The following is a 20,830-nucleotide window of genomic DNA, read 5'->3' as shown; positions in this document are numbered from 1 at the left end:
GGGTTTCAGGTTTTATTGGGTAACCACAGAAGTACTGATTCAGGTGTGAGACTAATTTCCTTCCCCAGGATTTGGGATATTTTCTCCTTCACAGTTTCCCAGTAGCTCTGAATAGAAGAGCAAGACCACAGTACAGGCAGTCCCTGGGTTACATACAAGATGGGGTCTGTAGGTTTGTGCTTAAGTTGAATTTGTATGTAAGTCGGAACTGTATATTTTTATCATTGTAATCCCAGACAGAACTTTTTTGGTCTCTGTGACAATTGGATTTTTAAAAATGTTGGGTTATCATAAGAATCAGGATTAACACTAAAGCTTCATTACAGACACCTGTGATAACTGTTACAGCTGATTATTGTAGCCTAGGGCTATAGCACAGTAAATTACCAATATTCAGAGGTCCGTTTGTAACTAGAGGTCGTATATAAGTCGAGTGTTCTTAAGTAGGGGACCGCCTGTATATGCCCTAATGTCCCCTGGCCACTCCCACAGCTGCAGCAGCGATCGGAGGTAGCTAACCCTCTCTTTTCAGTATGGAGGGCGCGACCTCTAAAATCCCACCATTGCCAATAACTATGAGTCTGAATGCCCATTCTCAACTAGAGCTCCAACTTCATAGGTGGCATCTAAAACATGACACCCTACCAATTTATTAATTGGGAGACCATGAGCGTAAAAGAGGCATGAAACGACTATATTCTGCTTTCCTGGTACACCGTTACACGAAACAACTGGCCTGATGATGCACAGCAATGAGTAGAGGACTGACAGCTGCAAAGCCGAGTATTAAAAATAATAAATCAAAGCCAAGTCCAGATCCACAGAATGAAAAATGAGAGATCCGTTGTAAATGGTTTCCAGTCCACCAACGTCTTCATACACCTTCTGCTTATCACGTCCTCACAAAAAATCTGTGATGTCACTTCAATTAACTTTACAGAGCTCCTCCTCCCTACTATTTCAGTCCTAACACAGGGATTAGAATTCCAGAGGACGGAGAGCAGAATCCCTGGCAGGAACAATAAGCAGAGATCAGCTCTCCAGCAGTTGGACTGCAGGTAATACACTCATCTTCTGGCTCCTTTGTAGGGGTCAAGATTTAAACTAAACTTTACTGAGATTCGGTTTATGTTGCATGTTATGTAAACTGTTCATAGAATAGTAAACTTTGCAACAGGGTAAAACTTTTTCGAACAAGGTCTAGTGAGAGTCTGGTACTTGATGTTCGGGGAGAGGCTATTGTCTTCATCTACTGAAGGGGTAGGTCAACTTGGGTTAGTGAAGATTCAAGACACTGGGACCAAAGTATGGAAAAAATGAAAAATATAACATCGCACTTGCTGGTCAGATAAAAAATATCCATAATTTTATTTACTCAAACATGTTAAAAGCAGAAAAAAGGAACACTATAGAAAAAGAGTAAATGTATCTTGTCCTTGCAAACTTTTGTGTAGTTGCGTTGGGTTTGTCGATATGGGGTCGGATTCTGCGTAAAGTTAGGTTAGGGCAAATATGTATTGTGGGTGCAAATTTTTGTGTTGCTTTGTTATGGATTGTTAGTTGGGATTGTGCCATTTTTATGAATGTTTTAGGTGCCAGTTTATATATTATGGAAAGTGGTAAAAAGTGCACTTGTACTATAATTTTTAATCTGTCCAAAGGTCCATATATAACACTATGTATGTATAGGCAGTCCCCGGGTTACGTACAAAATAGGGTCCGGATTAAATTCTTAAGTTGAATTTGTCTGTAAGTCGAAACTGTATATTTTATAATTGTAGATCCAGACAAAAAAAAAATTTAGCCCCAGTGACAATTGGAGTTTAAACATTTTTTGCTGTAATGGGACCAAGTATTATCAATAAAGCTTCATGGTAGACATCTTACAGCTGATCATTGCAGCCTGGGATTATAGTAAAGCATCCAGAGAGCTTTACTAGAGGTCAGAGGGGTCCATCTGTAACTATGGGTTGTCTGTAAGTCAGGTGTCCTTAAGTGGGGTACCGCCTGTACATGTATAACCCACTCTATTAATCCATTCAAGGCCAAGTTTTTCATTTTCTTTTTAGTTTTTCACTTCCTTCCTTCCACAAGCCATCACTTTTAGATAGTTTTGTTTACAGTGCAATATCAGTACTTGTTATCTACGAGACAAATTTGTATTTTCTAGTGGCACCATTTAATATCCTGTGCCATGTACTGGGAGGCATGAAACTGTTCCAAATGTGGTAGAATTGGCAAAAAACACACTTGTGTCATATTCATGTATATTTAGATAAATCAGACATTTTGGGACGTGGTGATACCTAATAAGTTTATGATTTTACTTGTTCTACAGAAAGGCTGTGATTTAATTTTTTTTTTTTACTATTACTTCAGTCCCCTAGGGTAATTGAACCCTAAGAGGTCTGATCACCTATACAATACACTGCAACACAACTATATCAGCCAGTCTGTAATATAGATATCTTAATCACAGCTATAGGAGACTTTAACAGGATCCCAGTTGTCGTTGTGTTGACCATGGAAGTTACTGGCAGGTGTCAAGTGTGTAATGCAGCAGACATCAACCGGAGAGGGTTTGGTCCGTGAGCCCTCTCCATGCAACCCTCTACAACCGCCTGGCATATATTTTTGTAAAGGGTTATTTCTTGCAAAATGCTCTACATGTATATATCAGCAACTTTATTATTTTGGCTAATTTGGCTACTTAAAGGGATCATACAGTTCTTAATACACCCGCATAAATTAAGCAGCACTATATAGGAGAGATATCAATCTTTGTGTAAATGAGTAGTGTTGGGTGGTGGTGAACAGAATAGGAGGAACACAGGTGCACCAGAGACATGGCTCCACCCCTGGTGCACCACGAAGCCAATTTGTACAAGGATAAAAATGCAATTTTTGGAAAAATTACAGATTAATGCAAAACAGGAAAATAATGCATGGAAAGCTTGTAAAGTACCCTACACAATCTATTACCCACCTACTGGAGACTCAGGGATGGATAAATATATGCAATCATCCTCTGTTCCTAGAATACTGCAAACCAAAGAAAGAAAGAATTTTCAGATCTGTAAAAAAGAAAGCCTAGTCTAGGTGAATAAAGACTGCCATGGGCCCCGGGCTGTATAAATTATAATGGGGAATGGAAGATGTGTCCCTTCCGCCTTTTTTCATTCTATGGTTTCAGGACATTTGGAGGACCTTCGAAGGTCCTGATATGACTCTTGTGTAAATGTGTTTTGAGATCAGGAAAAGATTTACAAGGATTTCATGGGTGAAGGTCCTTCTGAGGATAAAATTTGGTGGGTGGTTTAGGTGGTCATGGGCCCCCTAGAAGGCTTGGGCCCCAGGCTACTGCCCAAACTGACTATATTATAATCCATTACTGCCGCTGGAAATGATGGAGCATGAAGCCGATTGCTCCCTCTGCTGTCATAGCTTTAAACTGTATTAGCATCCTGTAGCCGCCAATACAATGCAAATAATGGAAGGGTGTATTGTTATTTTTTTTTTAACAACTACATCCCATTACAATGAGCCCCTTTCCCCAGGGCTCCACATAGTTGCATGGGTTGCATAGTTGTAGATCCATCCTACATGTAGACTATTATCACCCCTTTTTTTTCCAGACAAATGTAACTAGGACACGGCTGAATCTAAATATTTTTTGTATAAACAGATCATTCTCACAGTTACAGTTGGATCTCTTTGGCGAAAACTTCATGCAGATAATGTTTCTCATGGGAACGGGGCATGGTAACTAGAGCCAAGCAGAACTTTACATATTTAGGAGCTCACAGCTTCCACATAATGAATCATGGATTTGGTATTGCAGTATTTCAGGAGACTAAACACAGTTTAAACTTCAGTTGTTTTTTTCTGCAACATATTTAGTGTCCCGGATAGAAACATAACCTAAAGCTACTGGGACCCAATGAAAAATCTGTACCAGACCCTTAACTTTAAGGGAAATCTACCATTTGCTTTTATGCATTATAATCCAAACATACCTTGAGATTGCTATAGCTACACTGATGCAGAAACATATCTTGTTTTAATCCTTGATCTGAGTGGTTTTGCAAAAAAAAAAAAGGCCCTGACATTCTCCTCTTACCCTAATTATGCTCTTATTCAGCCTTGTCCTGCCCAGCATAAGCCTAGAATACATCATCACTGTGTTATCCCTGACAGGCAGAAGTAATCAATCGCTGCACCATCTACCAGCAGCTGTGTATGAGTCATCCAGCTCAGGTTGATTAGTCCTGTATGGACAGTTCAGGCAGCTACTGTGTATGTGGTAGTAAAGTGTTTATGTATGCATAAGCCAGCCTGCACCCAGCTTTCTCAAAGTCTTGTATTTTATAATTGTTTTTTGAAGAAAACCAAACCGAGTTCGGGGTTTAAACAAGATATGTTTCTGCATCAGTGTCGCTACAGCACTCCCAAGGTATGTTTGGTTCACAATGTAAAAAACACATGGTAAATTTACTGTAAAGTATTGTGCATAGTACTGTTTCCCTCATTTATGGAAGAGACACCATATGACCCCTCATAAGGCTCCTGGGCTACTCCGTTCAGTAGGGGTGAGGCATAGTTTTATTCCTTTACATATGTGGCCATGTTGAAGAAAGCTACGGGGTTTTATAAGGGGCTAACTAGTACTGTCACTGGAATTTCTCAGTAGGGATCCAGTGTATTTCACATCTAAAATTTAATTTAAAAAACGATAGAATATCACCAAGATATACCATAAATTTCTGATCTGTGGGGTCTTTAGACTTGTAGGAGATTGCATTGGATAACACAAGTGAAGGCTCAGGTCTAGTACATGATAAGTTATGTAATGAATGTAAAGACTTAGACTTTATATTTAAAGTGTAACTAAACCTTTGAAGCTGTTTTCTCTGCTGTAGAAATGAATAGAGCAGGTGGGACCTTTTTGCTGATTCTTTCTCTTGTAGTGAGCAGTGTATCTGAAAGCCTTCCAAGGTCTGACATATCAGATCTCTCTTCCCATTCTTATAGAATATTTACCATGATTGTTCATCTCTTAATTGTTCATCATTAGACTTTCCAGGGTCTGTTTGTAAGGAGTTGAGTCATTGGACACTTTATCCGGTTCCTTTATCTCTCAGCTGTCAGTGGATACAGGACAGAAAGCTGATTTACACAAAATGTTTAAATGAAGAAGAAAGGCAGAGGAAAAAGAAGGGCACGGGAAGGGATTTCTATAATAAAGTATACGTTTACTATTAGCATCTGTCCTATTTAGTTATAAAATGTGGGTAAAAAATGAGTGATATGTTAAACTGTAAAGTGAATACACCCCTTAAAAACAGTGGGTGGCAACTACTTAAAACTCACTACACCTACCACAGCCAAACTTCCGAACATACTTTGTAGGAAGCCAATTTTAGGAATAACAATGTTGTTTTATGGCTGCTGAGGGAACCACGTGCCAACATGGTAGAACATAAAAACTTGCACTGTTGTAAGTTTATAGTTGATGATCCCAAACATTTTCTCTAGGAAATGTCCTTTTCCGACTCTGTACCAGTATAGTGTCAGGGGTCTCAGGATCCATTTCAGCCATTCAGTGGCACAAAAACCCTCACCGGGTCCTCTAGGACACAATAGTCCCAGCCCTGGGGAACTGTAGACCACTGGGACATTGGAAACGAGAGCTGGAATGAGGTAAGTACACTTTATTATTTTCATTTAACTCTGACCCTGCCCAGTTTCTTGGAAAACCCCTTTAAATTTCAATATAAATAAATGAAAACATAATGGGGCTCATTTACTAAGGTCCGAACACCGCACTTTCGTCGGGTTTCCCGTATATTTCCGTTTTGCGGCGAATTGCCCTGGGTTTTGGCGCATGCAATCGGATTGTGGCGCATAGGCGCCGGCTTTCACGCGACAGAAATCAGAGGGTGTGGCCGTCGGACAACCCGACGGATTTGGAAGAAACACGGAATTTAAAAAACAATTTGTGTCGCAAGATCAAGCACTCACGTGCACTGGGAGAAGAAGGTGAACTCCGGCGGATCCTCGGCGCAGCAGCGACACCTGCTGGATATCGGGCGCACGAATGCCGGCAGACCCGAATCCTAGTCGGACAATGTGCCGTGGGATCGTGACTGGACCGGGTAAGTAAATGTGCCCCAATATATCTGTCCTTTTGCCCTGTAAACTAGAAGTGCCTTTGCATCTGTCCTTCCCATTTCCAAGATGTCTCTAAAGAGGGTGAAAATCATAATGTAGGTGCAAATCCGGACCCAAAACACCCACCTGACACTATATAGTTTATTAGATGTCACTGGTAATGCCGCTCAGAGCCCTTCTAGCTTAAAGTAATTTTAAAAGTTCACGGCCAAGAATAACAAATATAAGAGGATTACCACTGTTACAAATTCTGAATCTATGACTAAGTGTCGCTGCTGAATCATGATAGATTTTGATGGTAGATTTCCTTTAAGTTGTCTACCTTAAGACATGGTTGACATCAGTGGTTTTGTGTGCCTTTATTTGGCTAAGCACCTGTAACTACTTTACTTCCAATGTCATCTTAAAGAGAACCTGCCATTTAAATTAACCCACCCAAAAGAAATAATTCATTAAAAACTATGATTAAAAGGCATTGCCCTTATATTAATATTCATAATAATTCCTTTATTTATATAGCACCAACAGATTCCACAGCGCTGCACAGAGCTTGCCAGATCAATCCCTGTTCCCATGGGCTCACCATCTAATCTAATCTTCATGCTTTCCTTCCATGGCTGCAATGTTAAAGGGGTTGTCTGAGAGTTATTAAAAATGAAAAAGGTGGCTGGGAGGGAACTGCTTAAAAAAATAAAGATGTACTTACCTCTCGGCGTCCTTCAGGTGTCCCCCACTGCTATCGCTCAGGTCCGTGTGCCATGTAAACAAATATGGCCGCGAGAGCAGTGCTGGATTCAGCTTCCAGCCGTCCGTGGCCAGCCACGCCCACCCGTCCCTATTTTGTATGCAGGGTGGATGGGTGTCGGGTCCGGCCGGAAGCTGAATGCAGCACTGCTTCCGCGGCCATGTTTGTGTACATGGCGCACGGACCAGAGCAATAGCAGTGCGGGACGTAAGTACATCTTTATTTTTTAAGCCCCCTCCTAGCCTTTTTATAAGTCTCAGACAACCCCTGTATTCACTGTATTGCCCTGCTTCCTTGTTTCTGATTGACAGGTCTCACTGCTAGGACATGCTGCTTTGTGGAGCATTGAGTTAGAGTTCTGTTACATCATTGGACATTTCATGACAGGTGACCAAGGTGATGTCATCTAAGGTCCTGTTAGATATGCAACTTCTTCCCCATGTATGTATCTGAACACATGAAACCACAGCAGCCTTCATGGGGGAAGAGGGAGAGGGGGGAGTAGAAGTTCATGGATGCATGCTGGAATCAAGCCACAATACTGCCATGTGATCAGATACCTGGGTAAAGGTCACATGACATGCTGAGAAGAGGCATGGGACATGGGGAGAAGTAGATGGGAGGGGCCGGCTGAGAAGGACATGCCCCCCCTGATACCAGGTAATATAAGATAAAGTTGATTTATGGGGATGTAAGCAAAACAATTTTTAGCTAAAAGAATCTGTCAGGTGTTTATAGGAACCTATCACTGGCTGTTTTTGTGAAAATGTGGGGACTGGTTCCCTTAATCCACGCAGCCTTTGTCACTTAGCTCCTAGAAAGTTCACTAATGTTTTATTTCTACACATGTTTTTAATGTGCACAATATACACATGAACTATGCAGATTTTGAGCCACATTTACTTACCTGTCCTGACACGTTCCTCCGAAAGTGCACTGTCCCACCGGAAGGCACATCTGCCACAATATAATAAGATTGTGCGCCCGATATCCTGCATGTGTCGCTTCCCCGCTCAGGTCCGCCGGAGTTCACCTTCTTCTTCCCGGTGCATGTAAGTGCTTGATCTTGCGTCACAAAGTTAAATACCGCGCTCAGTCCGAATCAGTCGGATTGTCCAACAACACGGCCCCCCCACCCAATTTCTGTTGCATGAAAGCCAGCGCAGCTGTGCCACAATCCGATCGTGTGCGACACAATCCCCAGTTAAATACCTGTCACAGTGGCGCAAATCCCGAAAACGTCAGAAAATCCTACGAAAGTGCGGCCGCAGCCCCTTAGTAAATAAGCCCCTTTGTGTTCAGATTCCATTATGTTTGCCTATAATTGGGACTTAAGAAACAGTGAAACCACATTGCTGTAACGGAGGCAGAAATCCAAGTTATTTCAGAAAGTTCCAAAAGTTTTTACTATTGTAACAGGAGTCACCCACAACTTTATATGTAAAGTTATATAATGTAACATAAGTCATAAAGTGGAAATATGTGTTGACAATGTATTAAATGCAAATATAATATTTTTTATTGGTAAGGCAATAGTTATTAATAAAACACTCTTGGATGTTATTACACAACTAGTAAAAGTACAGACCTGTTTATTGTGGCTGCATAGATTCTTGGCAAATTCTGTATGTGGTTCAGCAATTATATAAAATGTATTTCACATCCCCAATTATGGGCAAAGCTGCTCAATACTGATCTGACTGGGGATCCTGTCTCTATACTATATATGGTAACACATGTTACAATATTGCTTTACTTTTCATGTCCTTATTGAAGGTACAGAGGAATCTTATACGTAGCCCTCTGCCTACTACACCATTTACATTGAGTAACACTGCCATCCTGTATATAATATTCACGCTGCCTAAAATAAGTATGTGTCTCATGTTATACAAAAGGTACATAAGTTATTAGGTTTATACATACAGCAAAATAGAAAGGCTACAGTCTGTGTATACATCTGGCTGCAGGGATATCACCAGGGCTTGCGCCAGCACTGGGCATGCCTGGGCAAGTGCTAGGGCCCACAACTGCTGGGGAGGGGGACCACATAAGGCTGTGTATAATGAATCCATGGGGGTAAGGGGGGCAGTATCTAATAAATCCATAGGGGATGAGGGGGCTTTATATAAAATGAGGCATCTGTGTATAAAACAACCAGGAGGGGGTTGTATATAAAATAACCAGGAGGGGGCTGTATATAAAATAACCAGGAGGGGGCTGTGTATAAAATAACCATGAGGGGGCTGTATATAAAATAACCATGAGGGGGCTGTATATAAAATAACCATGAGGGGGCTGTATATAAAATAACCAGGAGGGGGCTGTATATAAAATAACCAGGAGGGGGCTGTATATAAAATAACCAGGAGGGGACTGTATATAAAATAACCATGATGGGGCTGTATATAAAATGACCATGAGGAGGCTGTATATAAAATAACCATGAGGGGGCTGTATATAAAATAACCATGAGGGGGCAGAATATAAAATAACCATGAGGGGACTGTATATAAAATAACCATGATGGGGCTGTATATAAAATAACCATGAGGGGGCTGTATATAAAATAACCATGAGGGGGCTGTATATAAAATTACCATGAGGGGGCTGTATATACAATAACCAGGAGGGGGCTGTATATAAAATAACCATGAGGAGGCTGTATATAAAATAACCAGGAGGGGCTGTATATAAAATAACCAGGAGGGGGCTGTATGTAAAATGACCATGAGGGGGCTGTATATAAAAGAACCATGAGGGGGCTGTATATAAAATAACCATGAGGGGGCTGTATATAAAATAACCTGGAGGGGGCTGTATGTAAAATAACCATGAGGGGGCTGTTTAGTATGATAAACAAGGGAATATTTTAGGGAACATGATACTGTTCTAGTTTCTAAATATTTAATGCCGCCACGTAAGTTCAGTGCAAAGGAGCACACTGAGGCTCCGTCGCCCAGGGGCCTACTGAAACCTTTAGCCGACCCTGGATATCAGGATTTGATGCGGTGGTCACCATCACTATGTTCATTCACCTCCGTCTATGGGGGTTGTTGCCGGACTTTTCGGCATAAATTTCCGTAGAAAAATGTAATCAGTTCTGGATGGATCCTGAAATGCATTGTTTTTATCTTATGAATAATAAAGTATTTTTTAACTAATAACACTGGAAGAATGTGAAAGATAGGACACGGATTGAAAACCTGATCAATTACTTATAGGACAACCTATAGACTATGGAGGTGGCTGTCTGCTCCAACCATATTGTAGTGATGACCCCACAACTGCCCACTATGGCACTTGGTAGTAATGAGAGGAACACCCCTTTAACTCCCCTTTAAATAGCCAACACATTCCCTTTAAGAAATTAAATCAGAGATATAGAGATTCACATAGGTTTCGGGGAAGGAGGTTCTTTCCATAGAGGTAGAAGCAGGTATGTTTGATGGTGAATACTAAAAAATTTACATTGCATTGGGGGTACTCAAGATCCTATCTGCTTTATGATATATATACAACTTCTGATTCTGAACCTGGGACACTAATGCAGATGGAATATAACAATTTAATTCGATGTGAAGTATTTACCCATAATGCAACCCAGGAAATTGTTTGGAGCAGGGCCGGCTCCAGGTTTCAGTAGGCCCCTGTGCAATAGAGCCTTAGTGGGCCCCTTTGCAGTGAACTCATGTGGTGGATTTTAAAATTCAGAATTCTAAAATATTCCCTAATTCTAAAAACTAAAAATTGCCCCATGGATACATTATATGGAGCCTCTCTCACCTCCCACCTGGTGCTTCCAGGACTGAGATTTGGCCGTGGGGGCCCCCCAGCAGCTCCGGGACTTGGCACTTGTCCAAGTATGCCTGGGGCTGGCACCAACCCTGCTTGGAGCCTGGAGGTCTTAGTGGCCCCACATCAATGCCCTCAGGACACCAATAAAGATTCAAAGCAGTGGCAGAACAGGGATAAAAATTCTACCTGCTCTGCCATTCAAGGTGGAGCTATGGATTAGGGGTTGGCAGACATAACTCTTCTGGGCGCCACAGAAATACCCATTGTAGCGTCTGGTTTCTTAAAGGTCATCTACCACCAGGATGATCCCTGGCAGGATCCCTGGCTTCTTATGGCCTGGTTTGTAAGAAAAAAAAAGGCTTTAACAATTATGCAAATGAGTTTGAGGTGCTTCAAGCACCATGACCACCTGGAGCCCCTTTTGCATAATTTTAAAAGCTCATTTTTGTAAAAAAACAGGGAAAATTAAGCTAAAAGAAGACAAGGTCCTGCCAGAGGGGGCACACACCTTCATGTAAGTGTGCTTGGCTTACAATCCTTGATATCGGTAGTAGATGTCCTTTAAGTTAACATTTTTTTCTACTAAATCTAGAAGTCCCCAAATGTCCATTTGGTCCTCCCCAAACATCTGCTCCGACGGAATTTAACACCTCAAAGCTACAGATGCCTTCTCAGGCTATGTATGTCTCTGGTTACATGTGATTAGGCCATGTTATATGGTGTATTATTACCGCTGACCTTTCTGTTATCTGTAGAGGATTACCACATGGACATGCATCCACTATTTATATAGGCGGGCTGCCTAAGGGGACAGGGTCTTTACTGCTTGTCTCTGATGTCTCTGATCATAGATCTTCAGCGCTCTTCAGCATTTCATGAAATTCAGAGATTTAGGCTATGTTCACACTATGTCCGCAGCGCTATGTGATGTGACTAGCCCAGCGGGATTCCTCCTGTAGAGGCAATGACTTACCTACCCCTGGCTGTACATGTTTGTTATTGGACTGGGGCGCTTTGGGACCACCATACAAAAACTATCCCTTCCTTCTGTCTCTAGGATCCTAGCAGCCTCCAAATTATGTTTTTTTCTGCTTCATCACTGACATCCATTTTTAGTTAATAGTCTGGACCCAGCAATTTATCCTCTGGTACACTGGTGAGCCAGTATATTCCACTATCTAATATATAAAGCTTTGTGTATGTATGTATGTATGTTTGTCCGCTAAAGGAATCTGCACAGTTGCGTTTACAATCACCAAATTTTGCACAGCCGCTTGTAACATCATAGATTGGGAATCGAAATTTTCACCCCGTGCTTTCCAAAACTAACATACCATACAGAAGCCATTGTCTTCTGCTGCTGCTGTTGCAGTTAGAAGCTGAGTCGTGATTGGTTGTTATTGTGCCACAGGTCATTTATATGAGCTCTGAGCTTTGATTGGTTACTAAAGGCAATGAGACAGCTTATGTGTGAGGGAATATGGATTGGGATACAGACTGAGAGACGGGCAGGGAGAGTAAGAGAGTGAAAGAGAGAGAAAGGCAGGGAGAGTGAGGGAGTGACAGCAAGACAGGGAGAGTGAGTGAGAGACAGAGAGACAGGCAGGAAGAGTGAGTGAGTGGGAGACAGGCAGGAAAAATTAGTGAGTGAGAAACAAAGAGACAGGCAGGGAGAGTGAGTGAGAGACAGGCTGGAAGAGTAAGAGACAGGCAGGGAGAGTGAGTGAGTGACAGAGACAGGAATAGATACATAGAAAAATATAAATTATTTTTTGTTAACTGCTTCTATTTTGTTAAAGCTGAGAGCGGTTATTCACTATACCAAGCAACACCGGAATCTACAGCTAGTACAGTATATAAATCAAATATTAAATATAACAAATATTATGCTAACAATGTGTAGGGATCTAGATCTTAATAAAAAAAACTATTATTAAAAAAAATTAAAAAGGATTTTAAAGCCAGAAATATGAAACGTTTAGCCCAATAAACCATCAAGTCAAAAATGGCTTAAAAGTACCTGATCATTCACATCAAAAATGAAAAATTTTTAATTAAATGAGAATAAACCAACACTATTTAACAGTCAAACTATTGAAATAAATATTTACAGCCGCAGCTATTACTGTATACTCCTGTATATAACACACCCATCTCCATGTAAGGGGAGGCCATAGTCTTTCCCAGAACACTTGTCCTAGTTTTGCATAGAATAAGAAGTTTCTCTTCTCCAGACTGGAGCCATCATATGGGAACCCAGCATCAAAAAGTAGCAAACATCAGATTTACCCTTTCATATCGGATTCGATTACTGTATTTTTCGGCCTATAAGGTGCACCGGACTATAAGGCGCACCTCTAATAAATGCCTGCTAAGACATCTAGGTTCATATATAAGGCGCACTATGGCAGCTCCGGTCTCTCCGTGCTAGGGGAGGGCAGGATGGGCACAATGTTAGTTGTGGTGCCAGGGCACTTCAGGAGCTGTATACCCTGTGTGTACCCTGTATACTGTGTGGGAAGGTGCAGGAAATTTCTGGGGATGGAGCTATTAAACACTGGTAAATTTACAGTACATCTTTTCTGTAGTACATTTCTGTATAAGTTCATATATAAGGCGCACTGGTCTATAAGGCGCACCTTTGATTTCTGAGAAAACTTAAGGATTTTTGGTGCGCCTTATAGGCCGAAAAATACAGTACTTGGACCACACCATTCACTAGAATGGGGGAGCTTGTCCCAGTAAAACTAACTAAATGTGGTAAGGAGGTGTTTTCACACAGAGTAATGGTACTGAGATGGGTAACCCATATTTTAATAGTTGGGGGTCTGATACCCAACCGCCACAAATTTCTAAGTTTCCTTTGATGCTTGGATGCTATACAATGCAAATATGACTCCATCTTGACATGTTATTGCAACTTGTATTCTGCATTTTCTAGCAGTTTTCCTATTTGCAGGCTCTGTGTATGATTTCCAGACCTCCCTGATCTGTGGGATGGAGACCTAGCTGCTGTGACTCATTTCTCCCCCTCCCCTCTCCATAGAATACTATATCATCTGACACCTCTAGTGAGATTTAGTCTAGTAAAATGAAATTTCTGAGTGAAATTCATTTTAACGGGAAGGGAGGGAACATGAGAGGAGCAAAGTACAATTGTAGCCTGAGCCAAAATCTTTTTGGTCTCTGTGACAATTGGATTTTAAAACTTTTGGGTTGCCATAAGAACCAGGATGAACAATGAACCTTAATTGCACCTTTAATAACTGTTATAGCTGTTTTTATTGTAGCCTGGGACTAAAGTACAGTAAATTACCAACATCCAGAGGCTAGTTTGTAACTAGGGGTTGTCTGTAAGTTGGGTGTTCTTAAGTAGGGGGCTGCCTGTAAAGGAGGAATTTTATTCTGATAAGATTTCTGACGTCAGACGTCCATTCTACACCATTAACCTTATCAGTAATGTCTTCTTTGGCTTCCTCCAAAGTCACGTATCTCTTCTAACGTGCAGGGAAACCCTAAAACCATTCTTACATTGTTGCCAAAGGTTATGTAAAGGTTGAGTCCTGGGCCCGGCTCCTATGCATTAGTACTTATTTACCTGATTAGATGAGGGACACTGGAAACTAAGTAACCGGATCTCCAGGGAATTTCTTCATGGTCTTCTGATGATGTGTTGAGCAGCTGCCACATATCAGGAGATACACTGTCCACACTATGTCAGAAGGGAATGTGTCTGTGCTGGTGCTGAGTGAGGGGGTAGAGACGTCCCATCATCTCCCATCTTATGGAGGCTTTGTACAGGAGGTTCAGGAGTGGGAAACATAAAACAAGTGGCCAAATACTCACTTGTTAGTACAATTTAAGAGAAGTCTCATATCCATGATCTGGAAATGTCTATTGGTTGACAAGGTGAAGCTAACCCACTATAATGGGCCCCAAAGATAATAACAATCTTTATGTATATAGCGCCATCATATTCCGTAACGCTTTACAAATCATCGGGGACATATACAAATATAATATTACATTGCAGAGTACAAACGGTCATATGGAACAATAGGATATACAATATAGCTTAGAGTCTATGAGGATGAGGGGGTGACACAAGAGCTTACAGTCTATGAGGATGAAGGGGGACACAAGAGCTTACAGTCTATGAGGATGAGGGGTGACACAAGAGCTTACAGTCTATGAGGATGAGGGGGTGACACAAGAGCTTACAGTCTATGAGGATGAGGGGATGACACAGGAGCTTACAGTCTATGAGGATGAGGGGGTGACACAAGAGCTTACAGTCTATGATGATGAGGGGATGACACAGGAGCTTACAGTCTATGAGGATGAGGGGGTGACACAAGAGCTTACAGTCTATGAGGATGAGGGGGTGACACAAGAGCTTACAGTCTATGAGGATGAGGGGGTAACACAAGAGCTTACAGTCTATGAGGATGAGGGGGGTGACACAAGAGCTAACAGTCTATGAGGATGAAGGGGGGCACAATAGCTTACAGTCTATGAGGATTAGGGGGTGACACAAGAGCTTACAGTCTATGAGGATGATGAGGCGACACAAGAGCATACAGTCTATGAGGATGAGGGGTGACACAAGAGCTTACAGTCTATGAGGATGATGAGGCGACACAAGAGCTTACAGTCTATGAGGATGAGGGGGTAACACAAGAGCTTACAGTCTATGAGGATGAGGGGGTGACACAAGAGCTTACAGTCTATGAGGATGAGGGGGTGACACAAGAGCTTACAGTCTATGAGGATGAAGGGGTGACACAAGAGCTTACAGTCTATGAGGATGAAGGGGTGACACAAGAGCTTACAGTCTATGAGGATGAGGGAGGACACAAGAGCTTACAGTCTATGAGGATGAGGGGGTGACACAAGAGCTTATAGTCTATGAGGATGAGGGGGTGACACAAGAGCTTACAGTCTATGAGGGTGAGGGGGTGACACAAGAGCTTACAGTCTATTTGGATGAAGGGGTGACACAAGAGCTTACAGTCTATGAGGATGAGGGGGCGACACAAGAGCTTACAGTCTATGATGATGAGGGGGTGACACAAGAGCTTACCGTCTATGAGGATGAGGGGGTGACACAAGAGCTTACAGTCTATGAGGATGAGGGGGTGACACAAGAGCTTACAGTCTATGAGGATGAAGGGGTGACACAAGAACTTACAGTCTATGAGGATGAGGGGGTGACACAAGAGCTTACAGTCTATGAGGATGAAGGGGTGACACAAGAGCTTACAGTCTATGAGGATGAGGGGATGACACAAGAGCTTACAGTCTATGAGGATGAAAGGGATGACACAAGAGCTTACAGTCTATGAGGATGAGGGGATGACACAAGAGCTTACAGTCTATGAGGATGACAGGGTGACACAAGAGCTTGCAGTCTATTTGGATGAAGGGATGACACAAGAGCTTACAGTCTATGAGGATGAGGGGGTGACACAAGAGCTTACAGTCTATGAGGATGAGGGGGTGACACAAGAGCTTACAGTCTATGAGGATGAAGGGGTGACACAAGAACTTACAGTCTATGAGGATGAGGGGGTGACACAAGAGCTTACAGTCTATGAGGATGAAGGGGTGACACAAGAGCTTACAGTCTATGAGGATGAGGGGATGACACAAGAGCTTACAGTCTATGAGGATGAAAGGGATGACACAAGAGCTTACAGTCTATGAGGATGAGGGGATGACACAAGAGCTTACAGTCTATGAGGATGAGAGGGTGACACAAGAGCTTACAGTCTATGAGGATGAGGGGGTGACACAAGAACTTACAGTCTATGAGGATGAGGGGGTGACACAAGAGCTTACAGTCTATGAGGATGAGGGGGTGACAAAAGAGCTTACAGTCTATGAGGATGAGGGGGCGACACAAGAGCTTACAGTCTATGAGGATGAGGGGATGACACAAGAGCTTACAGTCTATGAGGATGAGGGGGCGACACAAGAGCTTACAGTCTATGATGATGAGGGGGTGACACAAGAGCTTACCATCTATGAGGATGAGGGGGGGACACAAGAGCTTACAGTCTATGAGGATGAGGGGGTGACACAAGAGCTTACAGTCTATGAGGATGAAGGGGTGACACAAGAACTTACAGTCTATGAGGATGAGGGGGTGACACAAGAGCTTACAGTCTATGAGGATGAAGGGGTGACACAAGAGCTTACAGTCTATGAGGATGAAAGGGATGACACAAGAGCTTACAGTCTATGAGGATGAGGGGATGACACAAGAGCTTACAGTCTATGAGGATGAGAGGGTGACACAAGAGCTTGCAGTCTATTTGGATGAAGGGATGACACAAGAGCTTACAGTCTATGAGGATGAGGGGGTGACACAAGAGCTTATAGTCTATGAGGATGAGGGGGTGACACAAGAGCTTACAGTCTATGAGGGTGAGGGGGTGACACAAGAGCTTACAGTCTATTTGGATGAAGGGGTGACACAAGAGCTTACAGTCTATGAGGATGAGGGGGCGACACAAGAGCTTACAGTCTATGAGGATGAGGGGGTGACACAAGAGCTTACCGTCTATGAGGATGAGGGGGTGACACAAGAGCTTACAGTCTATGAGGATGAGGGGGTGACACAAGAGCTTACAGTCTATGAGGATGAGGGGGTGACACAAGAGCTTACAGTCTATGAGGATGAAGGGGTGACACAAGAACTTACAGTCTATGAGGATGAGGGGGTGACACAAGAGCTTACAGTCTATGAGGATGAAGGGGTGACACAAGAGCTTACAGTCTATGAGGATGAGGGGATGACACAAGAGCTTACAGTCTATGAGGATGAAAGGGATGACACAAGAGCTTACAGTCTATGAGGATGAGGGGATGACACAAGAGCTTACAGTCTATGAGGATGAGAGGGTGACACAAGAGCTTACAGTCTATGAGGATGAGGGGGTGACACAAGAACTTACAGTCTATGAGGATGAGGGGATGACACAAGAGCTTACAGTCTATGAGGATGAAGGGGTGACACAAGAACTTACAGTCTATGAGGATGAGGGGATGACACAAGAGCTTACAGTCTATGAGTCTAAATTTTAGTTCTTTTTATCTTGTTTTTGTAACAAGTTTGTCAATGAGTAGTGTAAACAAGGTAAATAGTACATTTCATATGTACAGTATTGGAGACCAAAGGGGCCCTAGATAATGTTTGGTTGTCATTTCACCAGAACGACAATTAAAATAACAGATGATCTGGGTCCTCCCTGTCCACTCCATGGTGTGATGAGGTGCTTCTTGGTGCCACTATCCTCCTCTTGGTCCAGTTTCTACCTCTCTGGCTAATCATAAAGGAAGACACTTGACTAAGAGCAGAGAGAGGACAGGGCACTGGGCAGTATAAGATCACGACAAGGGGGAAACTTTACCACTAGAGGGGCGCCAAGACACAACTTTGTTGCCAAATCCGCCCCAGGTGATTTAATTACGTATTAAGTTTTTTGCTGGAGACCTTTTTTGATCACAGACTTTATCTGTTTATCTGATTACTTTTGTAGGCCAAACGTTGACGGCTGTGGTCATCTCGAGGATCAAGGTGCCAGAATCCACAAGCCTTCTTAAGAATGGAGCGTTCAACTCAAGAGCTGTTCCTTAACTTCATGATTGTCCTGATCACAGTCCTCCTGATGTGGGTCCTGGTGAAATCGTACCAAAGCTAATGGACATCACAAGCGAATCATGGAGCGAATCAAGAACCATGGCCTACATGGAAATATGTGAGACTTTCTATCCACCTGGAGGTGTCCTGTGCTCCCTCACCAATCTCCTCCATCTGGCACACCACCCGTTCATTTGGTTGTCTCTGTAGGCACCAAGCCTCGTAACCTTGTAACCAGAGTTCCTCACCCCGATCTCCCCAACCTGAGCGTCTACTTCTGCGTGATTGATCACTTGCCTGTCATGTGCACAAATATTCATGTGAGAGTTAAACACAAGAGTTATGTTTAGTCTGTTGGAGGGAGAAAATGTAAAAGTTCTGCCTTAAGAAATAAAAAAAATTGTATTGTTTGGATTTAAGAGAAATTGAACATTTGAATTCCATGTGTTTTCCATTGCAATAAATGTTAATATATTAAATCTGCTCTGCTGTATTTCCTTTAAAGGGGTTGATCAGGATTAGAATTAGATCCCTGTGTACCCCATCTGACTGTATATCACACTCTGCACCTCTTTTTAAACATTGCACTTATTTTTAGGAACACTGTCTCTTTTCCACTTCATTGATTAACCTACAGTATTTAGAAAGTTACTATAAACATCAATCAAAATACAGTGGGTACGGGAAGTATTCAGAACCCTCATTAATCTACACTCTGCACCACCAATTTTTGCTAATTTACTAATTTACTGAAATACAACATGGTCATAAGTATTCAGTCCATTTGCTGTGACACTTGTATTTAACTCACATGCTGTCTATTTCCTTCTGATCCTCCTTGAGATGGTTCTACTCCTTCATTCCTCCTTCCTGTTGTGTTTAATTAAAATGAATGCACAGCTCACAGTGCACAGAGCACATGAGAATCATGAGGTCTAAGAAACTGCCCAAGGAGCTCAGAGACAGAATTGTGGCAAGGCACAGATCTGGCCAAGGCTACAAAAGAATTTCTGCAGAACTCAAGGTTCCTAAAAGCTCAGTGGCCAACATAATCCATAAATAGAAGATGTGTCTCTACAGCCCTACACTAGTTTTCTTGTTAAACCCCTTACCGCTCAGAGCCATACTAGTACAGCGCGGGCTACCGCGTCTAGCACATTAGTACGGCACTCAGCTGGTGCTGGTCCAGCTCTGCACTGCGGGAGTCGTGGGATGCCTGACATCCCCGAGTAAAACCCGAGTATTATCATGAACAAGGTGAAAGAAATAAAAAAAAGTTAAAAAATACACTAATAAATTTAGGATAAATGCCCCAAATCCCCATTAACACTTGAAATAACATATAGGGGCACATTTGCTAAGGGTCCAAATCGCATTTTTCCGAAGGGTTTCCTGAATTTTTCCGATTTGCGCCGAACTGCCCCGGGATTTGGCACATGCGATCGGATTTTGGCGCATCGGTGCCGGCTTTCATATGACAGAAATCGGGGGGGCGTGGCCGTCGGAAAACCCGACAGATTCGGAAGAAACGCGGAATTAAAAAAAAAAATTGTGTCGCAAAAATAGCACTCACATACAACGAGATGGAGGAGGTTTATTCCAGTGGACTTGAGCGCAGCAGCGACACCTAGTGGACATCGGGCGCACGACCTTAGTGAATCCCGGCAGAACCCGAATCAGCGTCGGAGAATGGATCGCGACTGGACCGGGTAAGTAAATCTGCCCCATAATGAGAAAAAGGTCAAGATCATTACACACTCCTCACATATATAGTATCATTGCGCCTGTAACAACCCGTAGAATAAAAATAAATAATTATTAAACACGCACCATGAACACCGTAAACAAAGCTGTTAAAAACCTGGCAAAAATTATGATTTTTACCTATTTAATCCCACAAAAATGCAATAAAAAGTGATCAAAAAATCATATGCACTCCAGAATGATACTGGTGCAAAGTACAACATGTCCTGCAAAAAACAAGCCATCAACCAGCTTCATTGCCAGAAAAGTAAAATTGTTATGCCACTTGGAAGACGGCAATGCACAAATGATAGATTTTGCCCCACATTAGAGTTTTATTTGGCAAATTTGCTTTTCTACCCCTGCCACAAAAAAAGTTCCTAAATTTTCGACAATAGGGGACATAAACCCCAAAATGGTAACACTGGAAAAAGCTTTTCATCCTGCAATAAAAATGCCGTCACATGGCCCCAATAACGAAAAAGCCAAAATTTTATAGCATACAAAAGTGGCAAGAGGAAACTAAAATCCTGGCAGCTGCAGGGCGCTCCTTCCCTTCTGAGCCTCGTCGTGCGCCCATAAAACAAGTAATGTCCACATGTGGGGGGGTCTCTGTACTCGGGAGAAATTGCAGATCAAATTGTAAGATGAGTTTTCTCTTTTTATCTCTTGGAAATGTGTAAATTTTAGGGCTAAATAAACATATTACCGACAAAATTTGACCATTC

General features: G+C 42.3%; 1 protein-coding gene across 2 annotated transcripts; it reads left to right on the top strand.

The window, feature by feature from the left end:
• The first annotated feature begins 899 nt into the window (after window positions 1-899).
• Window positions 900-18,838, top strand: LOC140116451 (sarcolipin). Of its 2 annotated transcripts, XM_072132972.1 has the most exons (3): window positions 977-1,058; window positions 4,385-4,453; window positions 18,259-18,838. In XM_072132972.1, the coding sequence occupies exon 3, from the start codon at window positions 18,325-18,327 to the stop codon at window positions 18,418-18,420; it is 96 nt and encodes a 31-aa protein (XP_071989073.1). In that variant the 5' UTR covers window positions 977-1,058; window positions 4,385-4,453; window positions 18,259-18,324; the 3' UTR covers window positions 18,421-18,838. The 2 variants fall into 2 exon arrangements, with proteins under 2 accessions (XP_071989072.1, XP_071989073.1); XM_072132971.1 differs by lacking the exon at window positions 4,385-4,453 and having other exon boundaries at window positions 900-1,058.
• The last annotated feature ends 1,992 nt before the right edge of the window (window positions 18,839-20,830 follow it).

Source organism: Engystomops pustulosus, chromosome 2 (genome assembly GCF_040894005.1).
Source record: "Engystomops pustulosus chromosome 2, aEngPut4.maternal, whole genome shotgun sequence".
Taxonomy (NCBI): domain Eukaryota; kingdom Metazoa; phylum Chordata; class Amphibia; order Anura; family Leptodactylidae; genus Engystomops; species Engystomops pustulosus.
The sequence above is the reverse complement of the archived record's forward strand: the minus strand, read 5'-3'. Positions and strand labels throughout refer to the sequence as shown.

Excerpts from the sequence above, each read along its gene's own strand:
- LOC140116451 (XM_072132971.1), top strand. The coding sequence starts at position 18,325 with ATGGAGCGTTCAACTCAAGAGCTGTTCCTTAACTTCATGATTGTCCTG.